This window comes from Siniperca chuatsi, linkage group LG20, assembly GCF_020085105.1.
Source record: "Siniperca chuatsi isolate FFG_IHB_CAS linkage group LG20, ASM2008510v1, whole genome shotgun sequence".
In the NCBI taxonomy this organism is placed as follows: domain Eukaryota; kingdom Metazoa; phylum Chordata; class Actinopteri; order Centrarchiformes; family Sinipercidae; genus Siniperca; species Siniperca chuatsi.
In genome coordinates this window covers 3,408,812-3,436,155 of record NC_058061.1, presented here as the reverse complement: position 1 = coordinate 3,436,155, position 27,344 = coordinate 3,408,812, and the positions used below count along the sequence as shown (strand labels likewise).

Sequence of the window (27,344 nt, the reverse complement as noted above, 5' to 3'; positions counted from 1 at the left end):
ACAGTAACATTTTAGAACTAAAGGTTCTGAAGAAAAACTGGGTTATATTTTATAAATGATCTAAATAAGTAGTGTATTAGTATCGATACCGAAACTCGGGTCTCATAGCGGCACTTAAACGATACTCAGCCCAAATCATAAGTGAGAGTTAAAACGGTTGCTTTTGAGGAGTTGGACCAGCATGGCAAACAATGGATCTGTAGCATCTCATCTTACAAGCATAAAAAAAAACATTTGAGGTTGCGATGATGAAATCAGTCAGAGCAGGAAGCCCTGAAGGTGAGATCAGCAACCACCAAAACCCCCCGAAAAACCCCTTCAGATCAGCATGGCTGAACGGAGTTTAGTAGTCTAAAGACCTCTTGGAAGTTGTCGAAGGCGGAGAGGATGATGTCATGGCCTCCCCTCACCAAACACACGGCCGCCAGCAGCTCCAGCACCAGCGCCTTGGTCCTGAGAAGCACAATGTTTATGTACATTTATTAGATGTATTTTGAGGGTCTTTCAGTCTAACCCTCCTTAACAAATCCTGTTGTAATGGCGATAGAGTTACATCAAGTCATGACATCGAAGGAAAGTGTGTATGCCGCTTGTTAGTTAATAATAAACACATTCAAACACACATTAACGTTTATGCTCCGTACCTTGGGTTTCTGTTGTTGAGGCTGAGTGTGATCTCGTTGACACAGCAGGGATGCTTCATCACCAGGTTGAACCCAGACTGACAACACACACACACACACACACACATTAAAGTGAGACACAAGGCTGGATGAAGTGTCTATAGAAAGCTACACGACCGACTGTAATCATATTTAAAATAAGCTACATCACTTTTATTCCTCTTATTGTTATTTGACAGTTCCGGTCATTTAAAATCTAATTTAAGCTCATCGGATGTTTAATACCTGAATGTCCGCCAGAAAAAAGAAAATTATATTTAAAGTTAAAAAAATTATAAGACACTTAAACCAAAACTTACTTACTAAGTCATAGTTACAAAATTAGTCAATATTTAGACTTTTTAAGTCAAAATTATGAGCTAGTAAGTAAGTTTATATCTCATATTAGTGTTCTAACTTAATAACTTGTAATTATAATCCCCCCAGTCTTTCAGGTACCTTGGCATTACACTGGACAATAACCTCAGTTTCAATCAGCATACCATCAGCTACATCACCAGTCTGTCCAACCCCATCTTCTTCTCCTCCTGTACCGTAACGTTACTGAGCCAGTTCTTCTGTACGGTGCCATTTGTTTTTTCCATTTGCTTACAGTCAAAGATAACTCAATTAGCCGGCACCCACCCGCAACTTATCCAGTTGTGTCACCACATCCTTGATCCGCAAAGCAAATCACAACAACACACGACCCAGACCATCCGCTCTACCCGCACGTCACCCCCCTTCCTTCTGGACTAGACTACAGACGACCCATGTGCAGGACGGTTTGGGCTCCTTCTGTGGTGTGTAGAGTATCTGTGTGGCTCTCTGCTGTGTGACCCCTTTAAGCGTCCCGGTAAATCCCGTAATTTGTATAATTCTGTATAAACTCTGCATGTCATGACTTGTTTGACTGTGGAAAAGAATTTCCGCCTTCCTGTCTATCTAATTTTGACTTAGAAAGTTAGATTTTTTCTTTGTATATCTGAATCATGATTAAGAAAGTAAAAATTCTCAATTTGTCACATCATTACTCAAACTCAGAATATTGACTTAGAAAGTCACCTTTTTAACTAATAATTATGACATACTATCTCTTTAATATGACCTAATCAAAGAGATGCTAAGTCAAGAGTGATTGTGAATAAATGTTTGTTTTTTCCACACATATCTGACAAACATGAAAAATAAATTAAAGGCCATGACAAAACAACACTACATGATGAGTAGGTGGTTTTAAATACCTGATAGTTCATGATGGCACGTAGACACATGATGCAGAGATGAACGTCGTCCGTCTGACTGACGACTCGAGAGTTCCTCAGGGCTTTCCTGTTTTGGAGAGAGTTCAATCTGCCAGGTGAGAGACGCTGCAGTTACGGCTTTGTTGTCCTACACCTGAACTAAAATATGTGCAATATTAACTAGTTAGTAGGTCTGCACATGATCTTTTTCTGTCAAACGTTCTGTAGCAAAGTGGTGGCTGCAGTGATTGTAAGTGCTTGGATCGTATGACATACATAATCCATATATCGAGTTTTTAGATCAATGTTTAGATCAAACGAGTACCGCAGACAAACCGGAAACTCCCACTTGTCTAACGAGTTTAGAGCGTGTGTTGCTTTGCTTCACTCGGACATTTCTCACATTCACGCGTAAACAAGTCATACAACACACATGCAGTCTGAACAAGAGGCCACCAAACTATGACAAGAATGCAGTCGCTTCAGATTAGATGTGTGTGTGTGTGTGTGTGTTCACGTGGTACACCTTCATTTGCAGTCTGACATATACACAGTAGATGTTTCCCCGATAAACCTGCAGAGTCCATGTGCCTGGTGTTTGCTGTCAGAACTTATTAAATCATCGTCTGACTGCTGTCGAGTTAAAACAGTTGTACAAAACAAAATGTCTGCCTTTGACAGTTCAGACATTAAACCTGTAAAAACATGACAATAACCTGACGTGATGCGACAACAATAAATCAACAAAAGTGTGTCAATATTATCAATATCAAATAAAAATCTTACTTTTTAATTAATTAATTTAGTTTAATTAATTATTGTTCTTTATTGGTGTTCATTCTTTTATTTCCTATTCTTCATAGGAAATTATGATTTTTTTGTTATATATATATATATATAAATAACTTTAAGACAGAAATAAATAGAAATTCAATTCAACCTACTTAAAAGAAAAGGTTACAAATAACCTCATCTAGTTTGTTTGAAAAATATCCGTTTTATGTGTGTGTGGGAAATATGAGCCGGTACTTTGTTTGTCTGCTTTCTGTATTGATCTAACTGTATTTGAATATCAACTCTACAACTGTGCCATCTGTCGAGGGAGATCAAGAGTGGTTTGTTTGTTTGCGCTGAATTTAATCTCTGCAGCAGATGAAGGATTTCTGTGTGTGTGCACATAATTCTGTGTTTTTGTGAAAACAGAGTACATACAAGTATCCAGTATGTGTACGTGTAGGAAAACATCATGATGTATCTGCACTAAATGTACAGCACAGTGGATTATGGTACCATTTTCTAATAAGTTATAGTTTAGGGTTTACAAATTGTAACTTTACTTCTTCTAGAATAACCTGCCCTGTCTTTTTAACAACACTATATGTCCAAAAGTATGTGGACACGCCCAGCATCAGTGTTGGACCTCACTGGTGCTCCTGTGGCTGAATGGGGTTGAAGCAGCAGATTAATGCCCATTGTTTTGGAAGGAGATGTTTAACAATCACACATGGATGTAATGTTCGTGTGTCCACATACTTTTGGCCATGGAGTATCATTTTTATTCATCTTGTTGGTTTATTAAGTGAAAAACCCACGCTCCTTTATTAATGAGTTACTGAACATACGTACTGGATTGATTCTGAAAACAGTGTCCAGATGACTACGACTGAAACCTTTTCTACTGGATATTTATTACTAGATCAGTTTCTCACGTCTGTTCTAGAAAGCATTACATGATTTATTAACTTTGATAAAGCACTTGCAATGTTACAGTGTACAAACCCTTTATAAACTTTGCCTTATTAGCAAATTAAACCCATGGCACATATCCATATGTACAGTATGTGCAAACAAACAGACACATCTGCAGTCATTCTCGGCTGGGACATCAACTGCCTCGCCTTCACATGATCAAACATCACTAACATCAGCCCACACGCTCCATACCTGACTGTGAAGGCCTTGCCGGCCTTCGAGGCACTGTGAGTAGGTGAGTTGCTGGCACTTCTGCTCAGATCTTCCACTGACTTGTCCATAGTTTTGCCTTTGTCTGCGGGCAGCGTGCCATTGTCCAAAGTGTCCACATCATACCTGTGAGTCACACAATCAGAGTTTACTCTCACACAAATGTGGCCTGTGGTGGTTTTCACGAGATTGTTTAATCCAGGTACGGGAAGTGGCTGTGTGAAGGAGATAAGACAGACATAGTTAAGACTTGACTGTTCCAGGAAGGAGAAATAATGGTGTTTCAAGCTGATACCTACGTGACGGCACTATGGGCAAAGGACAGATAGTCCACAAGAACGTCTAAGCCTTGGTTTTTCTCGTTTAGGAACTCCTGAGCCCAGCTGCAAAGAGAAAATACATTTCAACTTCACAACACTTCAAAATGACCCTTATTTACAAGCTAAAAGCCAGAACATGCACTTTTGGACACACAAATCCCATCTTCTTGTCTCCAACATCACCTGTGTTTGTTCTATTGAAATGTTTCAAAGCACACGTTCAGGTATCACCTACGTTACATGTTACAATTTTTGTTTAAATTAATTGCAGAGGCAAAACTAATGTGTCCAGGAAGCACGGGTTTTAAATTAATCATTATTATATTGTATTCACATGTAGATAAAAATCTTTATAATTAAAATCTCTGTCAGAGTCTTGAATGCTTCAGTTAAACAACAGCTTTGTACATCAGTGAATATTATACACTGTTTCATTTTAAGCTTTTGTCAGAATTTAGTGGCTCAACTTTAATTTGTGTGATATAATCAGCTTCTTTCCTTCAACAATGGTTTGAACTCGACGGAGCCTTTTTCCCCCAAATGGGAATTGGAGTGAGACTCACCCGATATAATTGGTCCTCAGGGAAATCTCCAACTCTCTCAGGATCTGAGTGGATTCCTGAACACGTCTCTTAAACTGACAAAACACATGCAGGGAAGTTAGAAGGTCAGTAAAAGCTTGATCATTCAGAAAATGTAAAAGACGCCGGTGTATTGATTTGTAGCACGGACTTTATAAGCAATCACACAACAAATACTGTTCATTAAAAAAGCACAATGATTACACAGATGTGCTCCTTGGCCATTTAATAGTGCAATAAAATCATATTGATAAATGGATTAAATGAAGGGAGGGAAAATAAAAGTCTTGGCAAACCTTCTGGCCAGGATGTAAATTTACGCATTGCTCTTTCACTGTCGTTTTTAACGGGACAGTTTTACTTCTGCAAAGTACCTTTTAAAAAAATGACTTTAATGATTTAAACGCTGGAGTGATACAAGAGGGCAACTGAGTGGGACTGTAGCGGAATGATCCAAGTTTGTAACCTGAATGATGTATTTAGAGATTTAAGTATTGATGCTTTAATGTTTTGATGGACAGATGTGTAAAAGGAACAATGATCAACCAGGTATGCATTCAGGATGGCAGCACAGATACGATTTCAGGCAAATCTAGATTGAGAATAGACCGTATTTATCAGTTTTGGACAGCAGAAATGTTAAAGAACAACAACAAACAAACAAACATATTCATGGTGGTTTGAAATCCAAGTCAAATTTCTTCAGATGAGTCTCAATCTGGCCACTATGTTCGGATATCAAACAGTCCTTTACATCACTAACAGCGCAAGAAATAAGGAACTCCACGGGGAACCTTGAACATAGCTCTCCTGCTAGCTCTCTAGTTGGCTGTCCATTTCTTAGTTTCTGCAAATATTACATGCCGTTTTCACATAAATTATACATTTCTATGGCGTAATTCTTCTTATACGATAAAACAAAAATATGTAGTTACTGCGTTTTGACTTTTTGACAGAATATGTCTCCATTCTTTATCTGGTCTGCAGCTTTCTGGCTTTGGTTATCGTATGTCCTAGTGCAAACAGGCTACAGTAACTGTGTCTGAACAGGGAGGTCTAATGTAATCTCTTGTAAATATTTGTGTAAATGTCAAATGTTGGTGGTATCAACTATTTTAAGTCTCTGCCACAAAAAGAATTTTATCAACTACATTTTTATGAAATATGATGATAAAATACTTTTTTTGACACCAAACAGAAACTCAACTTTAAAGTGAGATGTGGGATGAGAGTTCGATGGGTTGTACCTTTCGACTGACTCCTCCATGATCCAGATAACTCTTCAGCTTCTCCAAATAAGTGGATGGTGGATTCTTCACTTGAAACCGCTCCTGAAGATGCAGAGAAACACACGCGCACAGACAGACCTCTAATTAGATTTGATTGCTGTACTGCAGTGAGGGGACGGGGGCCCCAGAGGGCAGCGCTCAGCCGGGGTTGCACACAGGCACTTTGATTACACAGCGTCTCTTATGCAAATGGGTTTGATCTTAAGTTTCCAGAAATGATTCTACTGTGATGCAGCAATTATATTCACACACACACACACACAGTCCGGCTGTAGCAGTCCCACGCATACCCTTTAATTAAACTCAGTTTTTGAAATTTGTCAAGAGGGAAAGAAACCAAACAGCTTACAAGAATCAAAGTGAAATTGTTTGGCTTCGATTTTCGTGCAATTATAATTATTTTTTAATTAAGAAAAGCTGAGTGAGGCTCTGTATGATGGTGAAAGGTGTCCTCCCTGTGGTTACTACGGTGATCGGCAATATTAATGAGCTTCCTCTCGTGTGTACATGTGTGTGTGTTTGTGAGGATTGGAGTGGTTTCTTGTGTCTGGTATCCACCTTTTGTCAGTATATTGATTGGCCTACACTGCTTATACTGTATGTCCACTGCCCATAAAACATGTGCCATTAATTTGCTTATTTTTGCACGATGATAGACTGGGAAGTATCGGCAGAGTTGATGGAAAACATAATAAAAACCTAGAAAGCAGACCCACCTGGTCACAGATCAGGTCCCACTTCTTCTCGTTGTCATACTGACTGAGGATCTTCACCTTGTCTGGAGGAAGATTCATCGTGTTCTGAAAACAGAAAGAAAGAAGAAGAAAAGAGATCCAGGCTTTTAGGTAAAAAAGGGAAAAATCTTTCTTATGGAAAAGGTAAACCTGCTTCATGACAGAAAAGACAGTCATTAATTCTCCAGTTTGGCAGTTTTTTAAGGGCAAGCCTCAAGACTTTTGTAATTAAAGCTGGTTTTAAGTCCAGCTGAAATCACTAAAGTCATCCCTTCTTGTAGTCAGAAAATATGTAAAAGTGATTTTTAAATATATTATTTTATAATATTTTATATTATTGAAAGGAATAAAAAAAGGTATTTGGAGATACATCAGAAACGCTAGCCTTCAGGCCTCTGAGTGGGCTCGATGGCGTACGAGTCTGATTGGACACAATGTAAACAAACGTTAGCTGGTAACTGTAGCTTACAAGCCAGGGACAGACGGCGTCTTGTTAGCAGTGGTATTGAAAATTAAGGACAACAACAACAATTAGCATCTAAACTGAATAGTGTGGACATTTGCAGGTTAGTTTTTTAGTTGTTTGATGTGCTACTGTCAGCTAATTAGCTGTCTGCAAACTGCCATTAGCAGTGCACTTTTTTCCTTAAAACACAGTTCAGGCCCTGTAACCAACAAAGCAGATATGTATGTGTAAACATATATATATGTATGTAAATAAAAGTATGCTGCAGCAGAGAAAAAAAACTTTCGGTAAATAGTATCTTATACGAACTGTTCCCATTCATACCCAAATAACAGTTTGTATGCCTTCACAAGCCCTTATTGGTACCAGGGTATGCAGCCTAACCTGTATTCTCATTATTATTTGTGGCAGGATTAGTTTTGTGTTAACATAAAATTATGTATCTACAAACTCTCATGTTATCCTCAAGCTAACCAGTCCCAGTCCTAGCAACAATATGACAACAAATACGGGGCCCCCGCAGGGGCCCTGGACACACACCACTGTGGAGCCTTCTTCAATAATGCATGGCTGCAGTGTGAATGACTTCAATGTCAGGGACATTACCGTCCCCTTTGAGTCAGTAGTCCAGCACTGAGTCACTCTGTGAGTCAGAGGTCTTTGTTTCTGCCTTATGGAAGCGTCACTGGTGATTATCAGCGGCGTGTTAATGTCTGTTGTCACAACACAACAAGAAGTGTGTTGCTAACGATGCACCGCGGTGTCGCCCATCACCTTCTCTTGAACACAGAAAGAAACATGTTTCTAGATTAAATAAACTAAAAATTAGAAATGTTGCTTTATCTCTAAATGTAAAGTCAGAATTTCTTTTGAAAAACACAAGCTGATCCTGCACTTTGATAAGAACGCACACTAGCAAGCCGATCAGCCTAAACTCTTGTCAGCTATTTGCAAAATCAAGCTGATGTGGTCGACAAGTTTATGCGGATGATAAACAACCCTGCTGTCTGTGGTTGTCTTCATCGAGTTTCTGAGAAGTCCTGATGAAAGATTGTCAGCACTAGGGCTCGGGCGATTCATCGTCGTAATCGATTACGGAAATACGTCGATTTGCATATCGTGCATCGCCCGCCTCAGAACAAGCTGCAGCTGTAAATCTCGTCCAGTGTTTCCCACACATACATTTTGTATGCAGGCCGCCAAGGTATATTTGGCGACCCATTTTAGCACCGCGATTTATTAACTAGTGGACAATCTCCCCTCGCTCTACCCCCCCTCCCGTGCGGGCTACCGACAGTCGCACATGCTCTGCAGAGAAACACACACAGAGAGCGTCTCCTGTTTATGTAGACCTACTTGCACCTGTTGGTGCCGATGTAATTCGATACCACGTTGGTTTCGATCATTTCGATAGGCTACGTCATTAATAACAAGCCTCCTGGCTCACCTACGGAATCGCAGGTGAAGCCGGTGACAGAGGTGTAGGTGTGTGTGGGAAAGAGAACTGAAGGGAAAAGCAAGGTGAGTAAACATTTTTAATTAAATAGAATTAAAATGGTGACATAAGAAATAACCTACTAGAAATAGGGTAATGTATTCGTTCAAATATTATATCGTCAATAGACAAATATATTTTCGGTGCAGCCCTACTCACCACACAGACAGACACACACACCACATTTAACACCCGTTAATGCACTGGTGGTGTCCCATATAATAAACAGATTCCAGCACACAGACACATCAGCTGTACTAATTATAACACACGCACACATGAAACTGGGCTAGTCGACAGGAGACACCCCCTCAAGGACGACACGCAGTCAGCCATCGCCTCACTTTGCTTAAATGCTACATATCCTTCTCATATCTTATCCGTTTCTCCTTTTAGTCCGCCCTCGCGCCTCCTGCTCTGCACGCCTCCAAGCGTCCATCACGAGGTCAGTGAGAGTGTGGAGTCATCAACACTGACTCAGAGTCTGCTGAGGAATGTCCAACAGTGGTTACTTAGTGGTGATTTGCTGCGTGCTTTAGCTCCGGGCCTCAGAGCTCAGAGATAAGCCCCGGCTGAACCACATAACCAGTTTTTATGTTTGAGTTTTGTTCTTTTATAATATGAGATAATCTGTTATTCTAATATGATTTTTGTTAAAGTGGCAAAACACCTCAATCATTAGACACTTTTTGGAGATACTCATTTTATTCCTTCCTGAGGTAAAAGCAGAGGTCATCTGAATACTAAACACATGTAAAGCCGCTGTGTAGACAAACAGGGGCAAAGCAAAATCAAAATAGCACGTAAATCAATGGTGTTGTGAGGCTGGATGTGAATCTGATACATCAGGCCTGATGAATGGAGCTGGTGGGTCAATATGTGCTGGTTTCATTTGGCCTGCTGGATCACTATTAAACCGTACAAACGGAAAGAAAAACAACCCTAGTTTACTCTGGTTCCTTTAGAGAAAAAGTCTCTGAAAACTTCATTTCTCTATAAAATAGCTGTGACTACAAAAGGGACAATCATCTTTAAAAAGACATATCAAGGTATTATTTATTAAGAGTTAAACACTCATAAACTCAGCTAATCTGCTTCATCAGGACTGTTCGCGTGTGGTTTGATCAGAAGCCAGCAAATGTCGGCGGCTTGTTAAATGTTGTTAAATCCTGATTGATGCACTGAAGAGCGAGACATCCCCTTTGTTTAGCTGAGTCCGGCCCACTTTAAACCAGTGAGAAGAGAAATCTCTCCTGTGGATTTACCAAAACTCTGTTTTCAGGTGGGATCCCATTATCAATACTAAGAAGATGATTGAGAAATGATGGTCTAGTTAGTAAATTAGTTTATAATCATCCAAAAATATAAAGTGTTTATATTATATGTGGTGCTGCAATAACATCACACTACTTCTACCTCTACTCCTTTTGAACAAACGACTAATGCTTTTAATGTCGTTTTTCTTGGACCGTCTCTTTAGTCTTCAGGGTTTAATTCACAATATAGAGCTAGACTCTCCTCCTTGAACCGCCACCTTAACGTGGTGGAGGGGTTTGAGTACCCGAATGACCCTGGGAGCTATGTTGTCTGGGGCTTTATGCCCCTGGTAGGGTCACCCATGGCAAACAGGTCCAGGGTGACGGGTCAGACTAAGAGCGGTTCAGAAGCCCCCTATGAATTTTCAACCAAGGCCAGTTACGTCGCCCGGATTGGCGCTACCGGGGCCCCACCCTGGAGCCAGGCCCGGGGTGGGTGCTCGACGGCGAGCGCCTGGTGGCCGGGCCTTTCCCCACGGGGCCCGGCCGGGCACAGCCCGAAGGAGCGACGTGGGGCCGTCCTCCCGTGGACCCACCACCCGCAGGAGGATCCGTAAGGGGCGGTGCAGAGAGATCTGGGCGGCAGCCGAAGGCAGGGGCTTCGGCGACCAGATCTCCGGACACAGAAACTGGCTCTAGGGACATGGAATGTCACTTCGCTGGGGGGGAAGGAGCCTGAGCTTGTGCGGGAGGTTGAGCGTTACCGGCTAGATATAGTCGGCCTCGCCTCCACGCACAGCCTGGGCTCTGGAACCCGTCTCCTCGAGAGGGGCTGGACGCTCCATTTCTCTGGCGTTGCCTGCGGGAGAGGCGGCGGGCTGGTGTGGGCCTGCTCATAGCCCCACAGCTCAGCCGTCACGTGTTGGAGTTTACCCGGTGAACGAGAGGGTCGCGTCCCTCCGCTCGGGTGGGGACAGGTCTCTCACTGTTGTGGCGGCCTATGGGCCGAACGGCAGTGCAGAGTACCAGGCCTTCTTGGGGTCCCTGGGAGGGGTACTAGACAGTGCACCGCCCGGGGACTCCGTTGTTCTACTGGGGGACTTCAACGCCCACGTGGGCAACGACAGTGCCACCTGGAGAGGGGTAATCGGAAGGAACGGCCCCTGATCTGAACCCAAGTGGTGTTCAGTTGTTGGACTTCTGTGCTAGTTGCAGTTTGTCCATAACTAACACCATGTTCAAGCACAAGGGTGTCCATCAGTGCACGTGGCACCCAGGACACCTAGGCCGGAGGTCGATGATCGACTTTGTTGTCGTATCATCTGACCTCCGCCGCGTGTCTTGGACACTCGGGTGAAGAGAGGGGCGGAGCTGTCAACCGATCACCACCTGGTGGTGAGTTGGATCCGCTGGCAGGGGAGGAAGCCGGACAGACTTGGCAGGCCCAAGCGTGATCGTGAGGGTCTGCTGGGAACGCGTCTGGCGGAGCCCGCTGTCAGCAGGGTCTACAACTCACACCTCCGGGAGAGCTTCTCCCAGATCCCGGGGAGGCTGGGGACATTGAGTCCGAGTGGACCATGTTTTCCACCTCCATTGTCGATGCGGCGGCTCGTAGCTGTGGTCGCAAGGTTTCTGGTGCCTGTCGCGCGGCAATCCCGAACCCGGTGGTGGACGCCGGAAGTAAGGGATGCCGTCAGGCTGAAGAAGGAGTCCTATCGGGCCTTGTTGGCTCGTGGGACTCCCGAGGCAGCTGACAGGTACCGCAGGCTAAGCGTGCTGCAGCCCGCGGCGGTCACAGAGGCAAAAACTCAGGATTGGGAGAGGTTCGAGAGGCCATGGAGGAGGACTATCGGTCGGCCTCAAAGAAATTCTGGCAAACCGTCCGACGGCTCAGGAGGGGGGAAGCAGTGCTTCACCAACACCGTGTACGGTGCGGGTGGAGAGCTGTTGACCTCGACTGGGGATGTTGTCGGACGGTGGAAGGAATACTTTGAGGATCTCCTCAATCCCGCTGTCACGTCTTCCGAAGAGGAAGCGGAGGCTGGGGACCCGGAGGCGGACTCATCCATCACCCTGGCCGAAGTCACTGAGGTTGTTGGCAAGCTCCTTGGTGGCAAGGCTTCAGGGGTGGATGAGATCCGTCCTGAGTATCTTAAGTCTCTGGATGTTGTGGGACTGTCTTGGCTGACACGCCTCTGCAACATCGCGTGGCGGTCTGGGACAGCGCCTCTGGACTGGCAGACCGGGGTGGTGGTCCTCTGTATAAGAAGGGGACCGGAGGGTGTGTTCCAATCACAGAGGGATCACACTTCTCAGCCTCCCGGTAAGGTCTACTCCAGGGTACTGGAGAGGAGAATTCGTCCGATAGTCGAACCTCGGATTCAGGAGGAGCAGAGTGGTTTTTCGTCCCGGTCGTGGAACACTGGACCAGCTCTATACTCTCCATCGGGTGCTCGAGGGTTCATGGGAGTTTGCCCAACCAGTCCACATGTGCTTTGTGGATCTGGAGAAGGCATTCGACCGTGTGCCCCGGGCGCTTTGTGGGGAGTGCTCTGGGAGTATGGGGTCCGGGGCCCTTTGCTAAGGGCTGTCCGGTCCCTGTATAACCGGAGCAGGAGCTGTGTTCGCATTGCCGGCAGTAAGTCAGACCTGTTCCCGGTGCATGTTGGACTCCGCCAGGGCTGCCCTTTGTCACCGGTTCTGTTCATAATTTCTATGGACAGAATTTCTAGGCGCAGTCAGGGGCCGGAGGGTGTCCGGTTTGGGAACCACAGGATCTCATCTCTGCTGTTTGCAGATGATGTCGTTCTGATGGCTTCTTCAAATCAGGACCTGCAGCATGCACTGGGACGGTTTGCAGCCGAGTGTGAAGCAGCTGGGATGAGAATCAGCTCTTCCAAATCTGAGGCCATGGTTCTTGACCGGAAAAAGGTGGTTTGCTCTCTTCGGGTAGGTGGGGAGTCCTTGCCTCAAGTGGAGGAGTTCAAGTATCTCGGGTCTTGTTCACGAGTGAGGGACGGATGGAGCGTGAGATTGACAGGCGGATCGGTACAGCGCCTGCAGTGATGCGGGCGCTGTATCGGACCGTTGTGGTGAAGAAGGAGCTGAGTCGAAACACAAAGCTCTCGATTTATCGGTCAATCTCCACGCTCCTGCCCTCACCTATGGTCATGAGCTCTGGGTAGTGACCGAAAGGACAAGATCGCGGATACAAGCGGCTGAAATGGGCTTCCTCCGCCGAGTGGCTGGGCGCTCCCTTAGAGATAGGGTGAGGAGCTCAGTCACACGGGGAGCTCGAGTAGAGCCGCTGCTCCTCCACGTCGAGAGGAGCCAGCTGAGGTGGCTAGGGCATCTGATCCGGATGCCTCCTGGACGCCTCCCTCGGGAGGTGTTCTGGGCATGTCCCACCGGGAGGCGGCCCCGGGGAAGACCCAGGACACGCTGGAGGGACTATGTCTCTCGGCTGGCCTGGGAACGCCTCGGGATCCCCCCGGAGGAGCTGGAGGAAGTGTCTGGAGCGAAGGAAGTCTGGGAGTCCCTGCTTAGACTGCTGCCCCCGCGACCCGGCCCCGGATAAGCGGAAGAAAATGGATGGATGGATGGATGGAGCTAGACTGATATATTGGGAATATATGTATATATTGTATATACATAGACACACATCTGTTTCAGTGTATATGTTGGCCGACAAGTCACAAGAAGAAATACCAATAGTGTCTCCATCGCATCGTTTGTCCACCAGAGAGCACTGACAAGTTAATTGTTCAACTGAAAAATATCCCTCTTAGTATGTGTCTTGGTCATAATTTAAAAAAAAAAAAAGTTCCAGATATTGATATCAAAAATCCAGTATGAGTCAGGCTTTAATGTCTTGTACTCGCTTCCTTTGCTTGCACACTTCATCTCTTATCAGTGCTGATAATCTGTTACCTCCATCACTGAACTAGTCGTGAACATGTGACGCGATTCTCATGTGTAGTCATTTTGAGTACATAACCCAACTGATCACTCTGCATGTCAGGCCAATGCTTCATCTTACGTAGTAGTTTCTCTTTGACAGTTCTTTCAGATTCTATTGATTAAATCTGTCTTGTAGAGACGCGTGCTTGTGTGCTAGGCACATCACACACGGAAGCACAAACTAGTAGAATAATAAAATTTTTAAAAAAAGTAATTTCTAAACAAGCAACCCCAAGTTTGAACTCTTTATGTGGCGCTTTGACCTCCAAAATGAAACCATTTTGTTGCAGTTTAAAATTTCTCTCCAATAATTAATAATCTGTATCTTCAATAGTGACACTACTGCTATATAGAGTTTTGGCTTTTTTTTTTTTTTAATGAATGTCAGCTGGTTTATTTGTGTGTAAAACAGTATATTTTTCATATTTGTCTTAACACTTTTACAACATTTATCACTTAATAATTTCAGATGTTTTGAGATTCTTCTGCACTAATGGAAAACCAAATAAGGATGTGGCTTAAATGTATATTTAAATTTGTCTGTGCTGTAGAATTGTTTACTGGTGAGTGCCTCAGGACAGTCAGCAGTATACAGTGTGTGCGCATTTCAACTCTCTTATAATAAAGATTTGAAGCATACCAAATGTTTAGTAAAGCTAACTTACCTGCTTGTGCCATTGCCTAAAAACATGACACACATGTAAACTATGGAGCCATTATGAAAATGATCTTTAGTATAATCAGAATACAGTATAGCAGATGGGTTTTGTGTTTATACAAATAAACATGACGTGTAAATGTGCATTGCTTCTACAGATGGCCATAAATACATATGTATGCTTCACCATGGAGGCAGTCTAAACAATGTGACACATATTGTTGTGATATCACTAGAGATCAAGATACCTGCTTCAACAAGCAGGTTGGGGACTATTTTCAGCGGCGGATTAATACACTTAATTGGTTTTCATTAATGCTCTGATGATTATTTCCAGCAGCAGGATGGTGTTTGTGCGATTGAGTCAAAATAAATTACAGTGTGTGTGTGTGTGTGTGTGTGTGTGTGTGTGTGTGTGTTCAGCGCAGCTGTTTGCTAGGAGAAGAGAAAGACATAAAAGTAAATTTATGTCAAAACACAGTACAACCGATTGTACAAATGAGAACATTGCTGCGTGTGTGGCTCTGAATATGTTTTCTACGTGAACAATTACACAAACAAAAGCACCTGGTCAAGAGCAGTGCACGTCAGCATCTAATCAGATAACATCCTTTACTGGCGTGTACGCCACTAGCGGGCTCAGCAGGGAGTTTTCTTTGTGACAATAATGTAAAAAAACAAGCTGTACGGGAACACAGTCATCGAGTTTCAAATTTTAACGAGTTTTATTTTCATCCCTAGCTTGTTGATGGCTGTGTGTCCTGTCCTGACATGTTAAGTGTGAAAGCATGTGGCCGTTCTTGTCACACTCTCTCCATGACAACCTGCACAATAATTGCCTCAGTGTTTTCACGGCTTAGAAATCCCTCTAACTCTGCTTCAACTATGCTGATTTAAGTGGCATTAAAAAGTAAAATGAGTGACCTTTACTCCCGGCACCGTCACGCATGCTAAGTGACTGGACAGTAACCAGACATGAGGTTAATTTCAACAACACAACGTAGATGAGATGCATCTCTAATCCATGATAAACAACACTGGAAACAGTTGTGAATTCAAGAATATGAGACTCAAACTGGCAGCAGGAAGAGTAACACAATGTGTTGAATTCAGCAGACAGAAGTGGGACATTTTTGTGTCGCTGAATGATGCATGGTGATGCATTCCTGAATTCCTAAACGTGCTGACTACCCCAAAAGATGGATCAATGGTATGATCATGTTCACAGAAACAAGCTGCGTTTGCAGCAGTGGCTGAATAATTACTGCTAAATCCGTGTTCTCCTTCCTTTCCCGGTTTCTCCTGACTTATACAGGGCTGTGTCTGTTTCGGGTGTAATCTGAGTCCACTGTGTCAAATGCAGTTCAGTTTCAGTTACAGTTGTTTGGCAGAATATAGCTAAATGCACTATAACACACATTTCAAAATGCCAGGATATTTACGAAAGGCCAACGAGCGAGACAAGCTTAACATTGTCTTATTAAAAAGGGATGCAAATACATTATATGGACAAAAGTATAGGGACACCTGGATACCAGAACCCGGCACCCCATTCATTCCAATGAAGGTTGCTAATGTTGGGACTGCATACGTCACATGTTCTGTAGTTCTGACTGTGGCCACTACACCAAATTTGCCCCAAAACCCAGTGCTGTTCCTGGAGGCTTGTTTCCCCGTCATGCTGAAGGTGTTGGATGGGCTGAGGTCAGGGCTCTGTGCAGGCCAGTCAAGTCCACACCAAACTGGGAAAACCATTTCTTTATGGACCTGGGGGCAGGGATGTCCACATACTTTTGGCCATGCAGTGTACCGTATTACAAGAGGTACTGATGTGTATGGCAGGCTACAATAGGACAAGAAATCCGAGTTCATTCTGTACAAGAGACATTTCTTTATCTGGTGTAAATGTAATCCTGCTAAATCATGTGTAAAGAAATGAAATGCATATTAATGTCAGCTGTAAAAGTCTAAGTCAAGATGCAGCTTTAAAGTATTCTGTTCATTCAGAAAAGGTTAACTATCAGTTTGGCAACTTTTTAACCTGCTAAAAGTGCAGAACTGCTAACAAGTGAGTTTCTTTGTCTCAGTCTGTAAATACAGTACACAAATCCACAGATGTACATTTATAATTCCACCCACTGCAGCATTCCCTGTTGGGAAATATGCAAAGTGTTATGTAAAACACAGAAGAAAAAGTGCTCCACGGAAATTGGGATGTGACTGAAGCCTCTGAACACCAGCATTATCATAGTCACTGTGCAGATTTCTGTTGCTTTGATATCGATTCTTTCAGTTTGAAAAACACTGCAGTGGCATCAGACAGCATCACAATATAAAGCATCAATAATAGCTGCTCACAAAGAAACCCACGGGCTTATATCACACACAAATACTGCCTGCTCACATGCAAATGTGTACATGTTAGCATGTACACACACACACACACACACACACACAGCCATCCAAATCCACAGCTCTGAGGAATGACTGACACTTTCTCTCCGTCTTGTCCTTTTGAGCCTCTGCAGAATCAGACCAGTAACAGTTTGCAGCCACCCTCACTTCTACCTCTTTACACACACACACACACACACACACACACACACACACACACAGGTAGGCAGCCTGAAGCCGGCTGGTTTGTATGCAGATGGAGTGTCTTGTCCACTTAGCGCAGGACATTTGCTATGCAGACTCAGCAGAAGATAGACGGCGACTGGATGAGGAGTGCTGGTGGGAGAGATGATCTATATTTGGAGGGGTACAACGGTGATGTAGCAAAAAGCAAGCTGTTAACGCCAAGGGAATGTGTTCAGCACAGGGAGGAGAATTTATTTCAGCTGCAGCATACACAGTTAAACTGCTGCAGAGTGACGCCTGTTTTTTTGCACATGAAAGACTGGCATGTAGGCGCACAATCATACAAACACACACTACTGCAGCTACACACACACTCCTGCAGCCTGCCTCCACAGCCTGCAGCAGTTGGCACAAGACGTATGCTGTTGGCACATTATTTCATTGCGGTGGTCATCCCACGACCCGACTACACACGAATCAGTCCACTGCAACACAGATTGAATCCACTCTGCGTACAATACGGATATGCTCTGTAGGTAAAAACATCATGCAAACACCTTGCTCCATGCAAAACAAGAGAGTAGAATAGAAGCATTATCTGTATTAGATGAGGAGATATGGCATACAGTTCCATTTATGGAAAGAGACAAAGATGTAACAAGTACAAAATTGTTCATGACTTATTTATACATTCAGAATTTTTAACTGTATTTTGCTAGTACACTGTGTGGCTGCTTTTTATGGTTTGGGCCCCTTAGTTCTAATGACGGGAAATCTTTATGCCACAGCATTCAATTATATTTTACACCATAATGTTCTTCCAACTTTGTGGCAACAGTTTAGGGAAGGTGCTTTCCTGTTTCAACATGTCAATTAAAAAAAAAAAAAATGCACAAAGCCACATACTTTTTGGCCATGTCGTGTATTTCAGCTCTGGATGACAAATCCATGCAAATAAATGCCTTTTAGTAATCAAATGACTAAAAATCTCTAAAACAGAGGACTGAAAGTGATGTCACTTTCCAAGGTAGCGCTGAAGGCCTCCTGTCATTGTAATTTAGGTGTCAAGCATGTAGCTTAAAGGGTCCCTGTGGGGGTTTTGACCTCTAGCAGTGTTATGGAGCTGTTTTTCTATGAGTAGGTCTTGTGCACAGTCCTACCAATGGTTTCATACTATTCCACTAATCTACAGGTGGCGGTAACACGCCAAGATATGCAGCAATGTGCCAACAAAGGCAGGGAGGAAGAAGACCACCAGCAAGTAAACATAGATGCTGGATTTAAAATACGTTTTTTTGTTTTTTTAAAATCAGCTTTGCCAATGTTTTATAAGGAAGAATCAGAAATACTTTATTGATCCCCGAGGGGAAACTCTTTAAAGAAAATGTATTCAACACGTTAGACCTCAGGGATACATGCAACGCGTCTCCATGCGTCTGGAGAGAATTGCTGAATAAAACTTAGATATGGGGAAGTCAGCATGTTCAGATCCTAGCTGTGCATTATTAAAACACTGTAAACTAAACGTCTTTCAATGCTCAACTAATCTCCAACTGCACTGCAGACACCATTAACAAAACACTGCGGTCATGTCCTCGCTGTGGCTGCTGCGAATTTGGGAGTTTTAATGACCTGAGGAGGCGTTTACACTTTACAATTACACACAATTTCCACAAAATGTTTTTTAAGACCATTTCTGTTATTTCTTGGACTATTTAAAACTGTTTTTGCAAGAAAGAAAAGACAATTTCAATAAAAATAAAAGGATTTAGCATTGTTCTGTCAAAATCATATGTGAATTGTGGCCTTACCAAAAACAGCACATATCTAAAGTGTCTGGAAACCACATTTGCCTACTGTCTATCTTTCTTACACTTCAGATGTGAAATATCCTTAAATCATATGTTTCCTAACAAATTTTCACATGTAAAGTATGCTTAAAGGTTGAATGAATAATTCAATGTTAAACATTTCTACAATCCCTTCTCAAACTTGCTGTTAAACTCTGAAACTCTGAATTTCCCATCACCTACATTTTTAAAGTTGAATTGATTTGAACATAATCTTAGGAATCTAGTTTAATTATTATGGCTAAAAACCAGTACATCTGATTCTGCAGATTAAGCTGATCTTTAGTCCAATCTATCCACCAAATATCAAAGAAATCAGCTGAAATGTTTCGGAGATATCCTTTTGACAGAAAAACCCCCATTAGCGCTTCAGCAGAGATTAGAGTTCGGTTCTGCCCTAACAGGGAGTGTTTTATGCTCACACACACACACTGCTTCTATTGAGGCAGTTCAATCAAACATCATTAATCAGGGCTTTAATTGATTGCTATTCACCTTCAGGAGGGTAAGAAGGAGTTTCCATAAGCATGCTCACTGACAATAAGCCTCGGGCCTGACTATTTATGTTTCATGGTATCAAATCACAGATCAGCTCAACATGATGTCACATACCATCGTGCAGCTCAGAGACTCAGATGATAAGGCTCAGAGAAGAATGACGAAAGGAATGAAGTTATCATACAGCAAGTCTGGTCACATATTCAACATAACTGTTGTCAGACTCTTTATTTCTGACTGTCACCACATAGGCATGAGCTCAGTTTGTTGTTTGTTTGTTGAAGAGGAGACAACTAACGACTCAGTGAAGCAAGTAATGAAGAGAAAATCAAGTTATGGTCGAGGAATGCTGGTCGTTGTTAATGATTATCATGGTGGCTTTGACTCGCTTTGAGTCGTGGGGAAGGCCAGGCAATAAAAAAATTAAAATAATCGATTTTTTATCTAGCATGACTAAGGCATAATGAGTAGGATTTCTTCTAAAAAACAATGTACAGACAAAAATAATCCCTCTCAATCAATACTAGAAGTGTGTGTCTGTATCTGCGGAGACGCTGCCCTCTGCCTGTATTTTCTCAGTTTCTTATTAGTTTTCTGTGTTCGGGACGTTTCTGGGCGTCAACCTTTAGGCAGTGGCGTGTAGCCTCCAGCCAATAACAGTGCGCAGGCTGTGAGGCCGGGACTCGGGTGACATCGCTGTCTCCGTCTCTCTCCTCTGCTGTCTGTGTGTCATGGATGTATCTCCGGCGCTGTCACAGCGCTAAAACGAAGTGTGGAGATGGGCCTGGCCATGCGAGACTGTGGAAGTATGAAGAGCTGCAGGACTGTGTCTGTTTGACCGAGAGCGGGGCTGAGCTACACACACACACACACACACACACACACACAGCAGAGGCCGACAGGATGAAGCGTGGGACAATGTGGCTCCTTCCTGCAGGGTGGTGTGGAGGTGAAACAAGAAAGTAACGTTTTATTTCTCTGATTCACTGCTTTGTTCTCGCTAACGCCGCTCCCTCTCTTCATGCATTGTCTAGCTCGGTCCACCACCACTGCTCTCTCTCTCTCTCTCGCTGAGCCGGGGCGGAGGGGCCAACTTTGAATCGTGTGTTTACAAACATCATTCTGCCTTTAATATACTTTGAATTACAGAGACCTGAAGCCCCCCCTTCATGAACAAATGTGTAATTTACAATAAAACCACAAGCACAACCACAGTATACTGTGTGTACTGAAAGCAAGAAATCTTGGTGTCCTGTTTGATAGCAATTTATGTTTTGAGCAACATATCACTAAGCTTGTCAATCATGTTTTTATCACCTCAGAAATATTGCAAAAATCCAATCTATTTTAAATCTTAGTGATGCAGAAACTGTTGCACACGCTTTTATCTCCTCACGCCTCGATTACTGTAACAGCCTGTTCACACGTATTAATCAAAAAACTCTGACACGACTGCAGACTGTACAGAACTCAGCTGCTCGGCTGTAAACCAGGACCGAGAGGTTCGATCACATCACACCTGGTTCAGCCTCTTTACATCGGCTCCCTGTTGGTTTTAGGATTGATTTGAAGATCTTATTGATTACTTTTAAGGCTCTTCATGGCTCCAGATTATATTTTAGACCTTGTAATCCCTTATGAACCTTCACGTAGTTTGAGATCTTCGGGCAGGGGTCTCCTGTCTGTTCCTGAGTCCAGGATGGAAACTAAGGGGGGCAGAGCTTTGCCATCAGGGCCCCGAGGCTCTGGAACAACCTGCCCGAAGACATTAGGTTGTCTGAGTCAGCGTCTTCGTTTAAGTCTCTTCTCAGAACACATTTTTATCTGAAAGCAGATCTTGATTTTACCTGAACTGTTTATTTTATTGCTTTTGTGCGTTTTATGTATTTTATTTCTTTATATTTCATCATTCACTGTGATATTTTACTTCTCTTGTTGTGAAGCACGTTGTACTTTGTTTTGATAAGTGCTCTATAAATAAAGCTTTATTATTATTATTATTATTATACTGCTGCTGACTATGAGGCCACTCTCCAGCTACATGCCAGCCAAAAGTATGTGGACACCTCAACAGTACACCCTGTGTGATTGTTGAACATCTTATGCCAAAACCATGGGCATTAATCTGCTGCTATAACTGCCTCCACTCTTCTGGCTGCAGGGATTTGCTCCCGTTCAGACACAAGAGCTTCAGTGAGATCGGACACGAGAAGTGGTTGTTAAAGGACGAGATAAGATAAGCTTTATTGATCCCATGCAGGGAAATTGAAGTATCAAAGTGAAAGTAGTAAAATATCACAGCATATGGATGGGTCTTTCTATAAGTGGGTGGTTGTTTGTCGTGTGCACGCGGGTGATGCGATACACAGTCCTGCCAATGGTGTCACACTATTCCACCGATCTACAAGTGGCGGTAATGCGAGGGGAGAAACGCAGCAAGACGTCTTGCTAGTAAACTTGTATGTAAACAATGAAGGTTTCAAACTTTTAAGAAAAATCTGATTTGCAAATGTTTAATGCGGTAGGAAATGCATTCATCGCATTTGTTAGACATACACACAATGAACATCAACTTTTCTTTGTTTACAAGAAAACTCCACAGCGCACCATTCAGTACTTTATATTAATACAAAACTAAGCCTGAAAGAAACTAAATAAATGGCACTGTGCAGTACTTATGTCTCTGTACATAGCATTTCTGTTTTAGTTTGGAGGACCCTTCGTTGGGCGATCAGGTCTGGCTCACAGTCGGTGATCCAGTTCATCCCAAAGGTGCTGGATGGGCTCGAGGTCGGGGCTCCTCACCAAACTGGGAAAACTATTTCTTTACGGAGCTGCTTTGTGCAGGGGGACACTGTCATGTTGAAACAGGAAAGTTGGAAGCTCTCTATTGTCTAAATATCATCGCATGCTGCAGCATTAAGACTTCTCTTTATTGGGACTAAGGGGCGCAGACCAAACCAAGTACGCCCAAAGTGTGTCACATGTGTGTAACAATCTTCTCTAAAAGGTAATCTAACGAAATATAAGAGTGATTCTTTACAAACAAGGTGATCTACGCTGAATTTGAAGCTGTGATGATGAAAATGTAAGGTTTAGTTGCACCTTTTATTAAATTGTAAACAGATCTGACTTCCCCCTCATCATTCATCCTCCAGCAGACCATGCAGTGAGCCTAATGCTGCAGTAAGCTCCAGTATAAAGGACCTCTTATGTATCTTTCCACAGTGGCATTGTGTACCTGGTACTGTGATAAGCTTGTCCCGAGGACGTGCACATTTCCAACATATTCCAAATTCTTTGTTTCTTTGTGCCGTTTGCCTTGTGCTCTCTTCTTCTATGTTAAAGTTGACATGCACCCTGATATGCTACAACTCACCAGCACTGCACTGAAGCGTTGCTCCAGTTCTTCTTCAGGTGGCATCGGGAGTTTCAGCCCCACGGTTCGTTTCTGGGAGCCTGTGGAGCCTGGAGGGGCAGACACCGTCTTGCCCTCCTTCCCCTGGAGTATATCCATGCTTCCTGCTGCATTCCCCATTACTGTATCCAAGAAATACACGTGCAAAAAAAACCTGCTCCCGAAAAATCAGCCTCAGCTAAAAACAGTGCTAAAAAGTCAATAATTTAAAAAGTATTTTGTATCTAGTTATTCAAAGCTAAGTGTGAAGCTCTGTGAGGCACTTGTCTGTGACCTTTCGTTATTTCCATGACCCCAGTGTGTTGATTCATGCTGAAGTAGCGCTCATTACTCGTCCATATTCTCAGGGTTTAAATTCACCCCTGCCTCTGAATGAGATCCTGATGCATTATGAAACCCTAGAAAGAGGGAAGGGGATATCCTGAGAGTGACAGACAGAGTGACAGCTGAACGAGTGAAAGAGAAAAGGGGAGGAGATAAAGTTCAGAGCCTGTAGCTCTGCGCACAGGACGAGGCTGCAGCAAGAAGAAAAATTAAAGACAAGAAGACTAACAAACAAACTTATCACTTCTGTGTTTCCGTCTGGACAGGTGAGGAGAAAACTCTGGAGGAAACTACTCCAAAAGCTGCAGTGCTCTCAGGTAATTAGACTTAGTTGGGCTTGCAGGTAGTCTATGGAAGCCCTCCATCTGCTGTTGGATGCTGCGAGTCTCTGGGCCTTTGATCTCCATATCCAGAGGAAAAAAAGAGGAAAAGAGGGAAAGGCAGAGATCCAGCAGGCAGCCACTCTGTCTATCCGAAAGAGGGACAGAGAGAGGCAGGAGGCAGCAGAGGCATTAGCTCCAACAGCAGAGAGCACGGAGAGACCTGAGCTCTCTGGGTCCTAATGCCTCCATGTACAACAAGGCACATATTTCTCCAGTAATCTACAGAAAGCCATAGTGTCAGATTTCTGACACAAACTGAGCCGTATGTTCAGAAGCTAATTCAGGAATTAAAAATAAAATAAATAAATAAATAAATAAAGGTCCAGTCCGGTGATTTTCTGTATTTTTCTTATTCTCAACAAATCCCATGAAAAACACCAGAACCAACGATGACTTGATCTTACTGATCTTACTTATCTGTGTATCCAAAGCAGTCTTCTTCACTAGCGCACCAAATGTGTATTAATCCGCTGAAAACGGTCCCCAACAAATGCTCTGTGTCCTCCTGTTTGACTAATGTTTGATAAAAAAAAGTAGTTTCCAGCTTTTTTAGGAAATTACTCAGACTTTTAAATTAAACTTTATATTTGTGAGACATTTTTAAAAGACCTACAGTGGGAACCAATGGGGGGCCAACACATTGTTAGTTTCGGTATTTTCATGGGATTTGCAGACAATAAGGAAAATATTGAATAATGCCGGGCCTTATCCTTTAAGTTATTCCATAACTCTACAATATCAAGTGTGCGTAGAAATAAGAGGAAATATCCTGCCGTGAAATCATAAATGTGTTTATTATCATTAAAATACCAGAAAATATTCTGGTTGACCAGCTATCTGAGGCCTGGATGTGAAAAGATGCATTTGTTCGCTGCTTCGCCGTCACTTTTAATTCTTACTTTTAACAGTCATGAGCTTTTGTTCCTGAAGGCAACATGCTTCTGCCAGATGCACGGGAGTCATTCTGACACATTCCCGTGGTTGTAAAGATATGGATTATAATGTTAACATGTTTTTGTTCTTCCATTTCGCCTCCTGACAGAAAGGCATCAGTTCCTTAAGCAAGCTTCTGCAACCTACGGTTACCCATGACATTCCTCTCTGTAGACCTGCGGACACTTTTACATGTATCTTTGCAGAACCAGGACTCAAGCCTGAGTCCATCTCTGTTTTTAAACCTAGACTGAAGCCTTATCTTGTTTGCCAAGATTCTTATAAATTTAGTTTACCTTTATTTCTTTACACACTTGGGTATATCTTTACAGAGCTCATAATGTTCAGCTTTTCGTGACATTGTCGGAAATGTCTGAAGTCAAAATGACTGCTGTGAAAAAGACTTATTGTATTTATGTGCTGACATAATTGTATAATATATGGAATATTGTTTGGACCTAATGTTTTTATATGATAATGTGAAGTTATTCTTTATGTTTGCATTGTGATATTTAGGTCAATAAACGTACTAAAGTGTCCTAGGGTTACGTGAAAGGTAATGCTTCAATTTGAATTCATCATTATCGTTTATTATTATCAGCCTTCACATAAAGTACAGGGCATGAGTTTTCATTTAAATACATTATGAACAGCATCACCTGTAAATGAAAGCCGCAGTAGGCGTAGCACGTTCTGTCGCACGGTGTTTTGCCTTTCCAAACAGGTAACAGCCAAACGTTGGCAGCTCACAGAACCAGATCCCTCTCTGGTCAAAGACCCATTCATACTAACATGTTGCGTCATCAGAAACTCTCATAATACCCTGCGTCCTAAACAAACCACAAGTGTAATGTGGCTGCTAAAGAGGATCACACACTTAATCAGAATCATAAGTTGTGTAGCAGCGATGACAACTTCTTACTCAGAGAGGGCCAGAGGACTCGGTTAGTCAGCAAGTTGTTGGCTACAGAACGGCTGGAGTGTTACTGGAAGGTGGAAGCAGCTGTTAATAAATAATGAGTGTCACACTGATACCTGTGTGTCTGGCCACACCTGATCAGCAGCACGCAGGACATAATGAAGCGTTGTTCACTGGGTTTACAGTAAGTTAGAATTTAGATAAATGTGATGAGGAGTTCTGTGTTGTGAGGTTTCTAACAGAAACTGAACGGTATCCCCGTTTCTGAGTTCGTGACAAAAAGGTGTGTACAATTTGAAACTGGTTTCAAGTCATAGAGTGACCCTTCCGAAACTACAGCACACATACAAGACTATTACTATCGCCATTACACCCGATTTATTATCTAAGCTTGCAGCCATTAAGACTGTTTCCAGAGGCCTTTATTCTGTGTCACGCAGTGACGGAGTTGGCTCACATAACCATAATTGCAAAAACTAAAAGGCTAGAAGAAAAGCTGAATCGATTAGTCAAATCAATCAACAGAAAAAAAAAAAGTCAGCAACATTTTGATTACCATGTTCCAGCTTCTCAATCAGGATCTGCTGATATTAACTTTTCTTTCATGTGGTATTGAACTGAATTGTTCGTTGCACAAAACAAGTGACTTGAAGACGTCATCATGGGCAATTTTCACTCTTTTCTGACGTCAATTAAATCAAGAAAATAACTTGCAGATTAATCGATAGTGAAAATAATTATTAGCTGCAGCTCTACCTAAAAAGGTGTACTTGGCCTGATGATAACCAGTTTCATTTAATTAATTTGAACCACTGAACAAATGAGTGACAGCGCTGATTCAGTACTGTATGTCAGTAGTGCACTGTTGTGTCTCTGTCACAACTTAAATTGATTAAAAATGATCTGGTAATAAAGATTACATTAGAGATGTACAACTTTGCAGTGAAACCATACTGTATTACTGTTTCAGTCAACTTCACAGCAGAGTGTTGTTTTAAGGACAGACTAGTACACGGTGCATCAGGCTGACATCTAGTGGCCACATCATCGCATTACACTTTTTCCTGCCACAGCCATTCACTTCACACCTCAATTTACCTAAATTCTAGGGTTCTGTTTTCATTTAAAAGCTAGAGATGAAATATGCAGATGAAGTGGACTCAATAAGAGCACCATTTACAAGAACCTTTAAAATATTTTGATATATTATGATTATAAAAAAGGTAAAACTAAAGTTTTTAATACTAACAAGAGGGTGGTTTTCTTCTTCTTGGTTAACTCATTCATCTCTCTCTATGGTCAAACTTAAATGTAAAAAAAAAAAATAAAATTAACAAGTATTTTTATTTATTCTATTAGAGATGGCACATATGAATGAATCATAGTATCTTCAGTGTTTGTTATTATTGTATATACAATTTGTACCAATCAAACTGAAACTCGCCTTCACAAAAACTCTGTAGTGAACCATGAGGATGAACAATGTGGAGCGACATCTGTTTTATAGATTTCTCTCTCACGAGTGCAGGCCGCAGCACAGACTCATTCTACATGTGCTGGAGAGAGACGCCTCGGCAGCTGGGCGCTAAGAGCACCGGCCCTCTTTCTGCAACACATGCATTTATAGTATAAACAATATGTGTTGACTCATACAGACGTGAGACTCACACATTAGAGCCACAAAAGTCTAAACTTCCGGTAGACGGCTGATTTTAACCTACAGCCACACATTCGGTACAGCAGTCCTTTTCCAGCATAGAGTACAACAGTACAACAGAGATGTAAGTGAGATAATAAAAAGCTTTAATTAGG

General features: G+C 42.6%; 1 protein-coding gene across 5 annotated transcripts in view; it reads right to left on the bottom strand.

Moving 5' to 3' along the window:
* Positions 1-27,344, bottom strand: part of fmnl1b (formin-like 1b) — a 68,217-nt gene that overhangs the window by 19,639 nt on the left and 21,234 nt on the right. Inside the window, exons 1-9 of one of the 5 annotated variants that reach the window (XM_044179571.1) lie at positions 22,935-23,787; positions 6,775-6,858; positions 6,017-6,100; positions 4,752-4,825; positions 4,168-4,251; positions 3,851-3,994; positions 1,907-2,015; positions 645-721; positions 360-453 (exon numbers count right to left, since the gene is read on the bottom strand). In XM_044179571.1, coding sequence (XP_044035506.1) covers positions 360-453; positions 645-721; positions 1,907-2,015; positions 3,851-3,994; positions 4,168-4,251; positions 4,752-4,825; positions 6,017-6,100; positions 6,775-6,858; positions 22,935-23,093 — 909 coding nt within the window. In that variant the 5' untranslated portion in view covers positions 23,094-23,787. Of the gene's footprint in view, positions 1-359; positions 454-644; positions 722-1,906; positions 2,016-3,850; positions 3,995-4,167; positions 4,252-4,751; positions 4,826-6,016; positions 6,101-6,774; positions 6,859-22,934; positions 23,788-27,344 lie in introns of those variants that run through there. The other 4 variants (XM_044179573.1, XM_044179570.1, XM_044179572.1 and 1 more) reach the window with 4 other exon arrangements.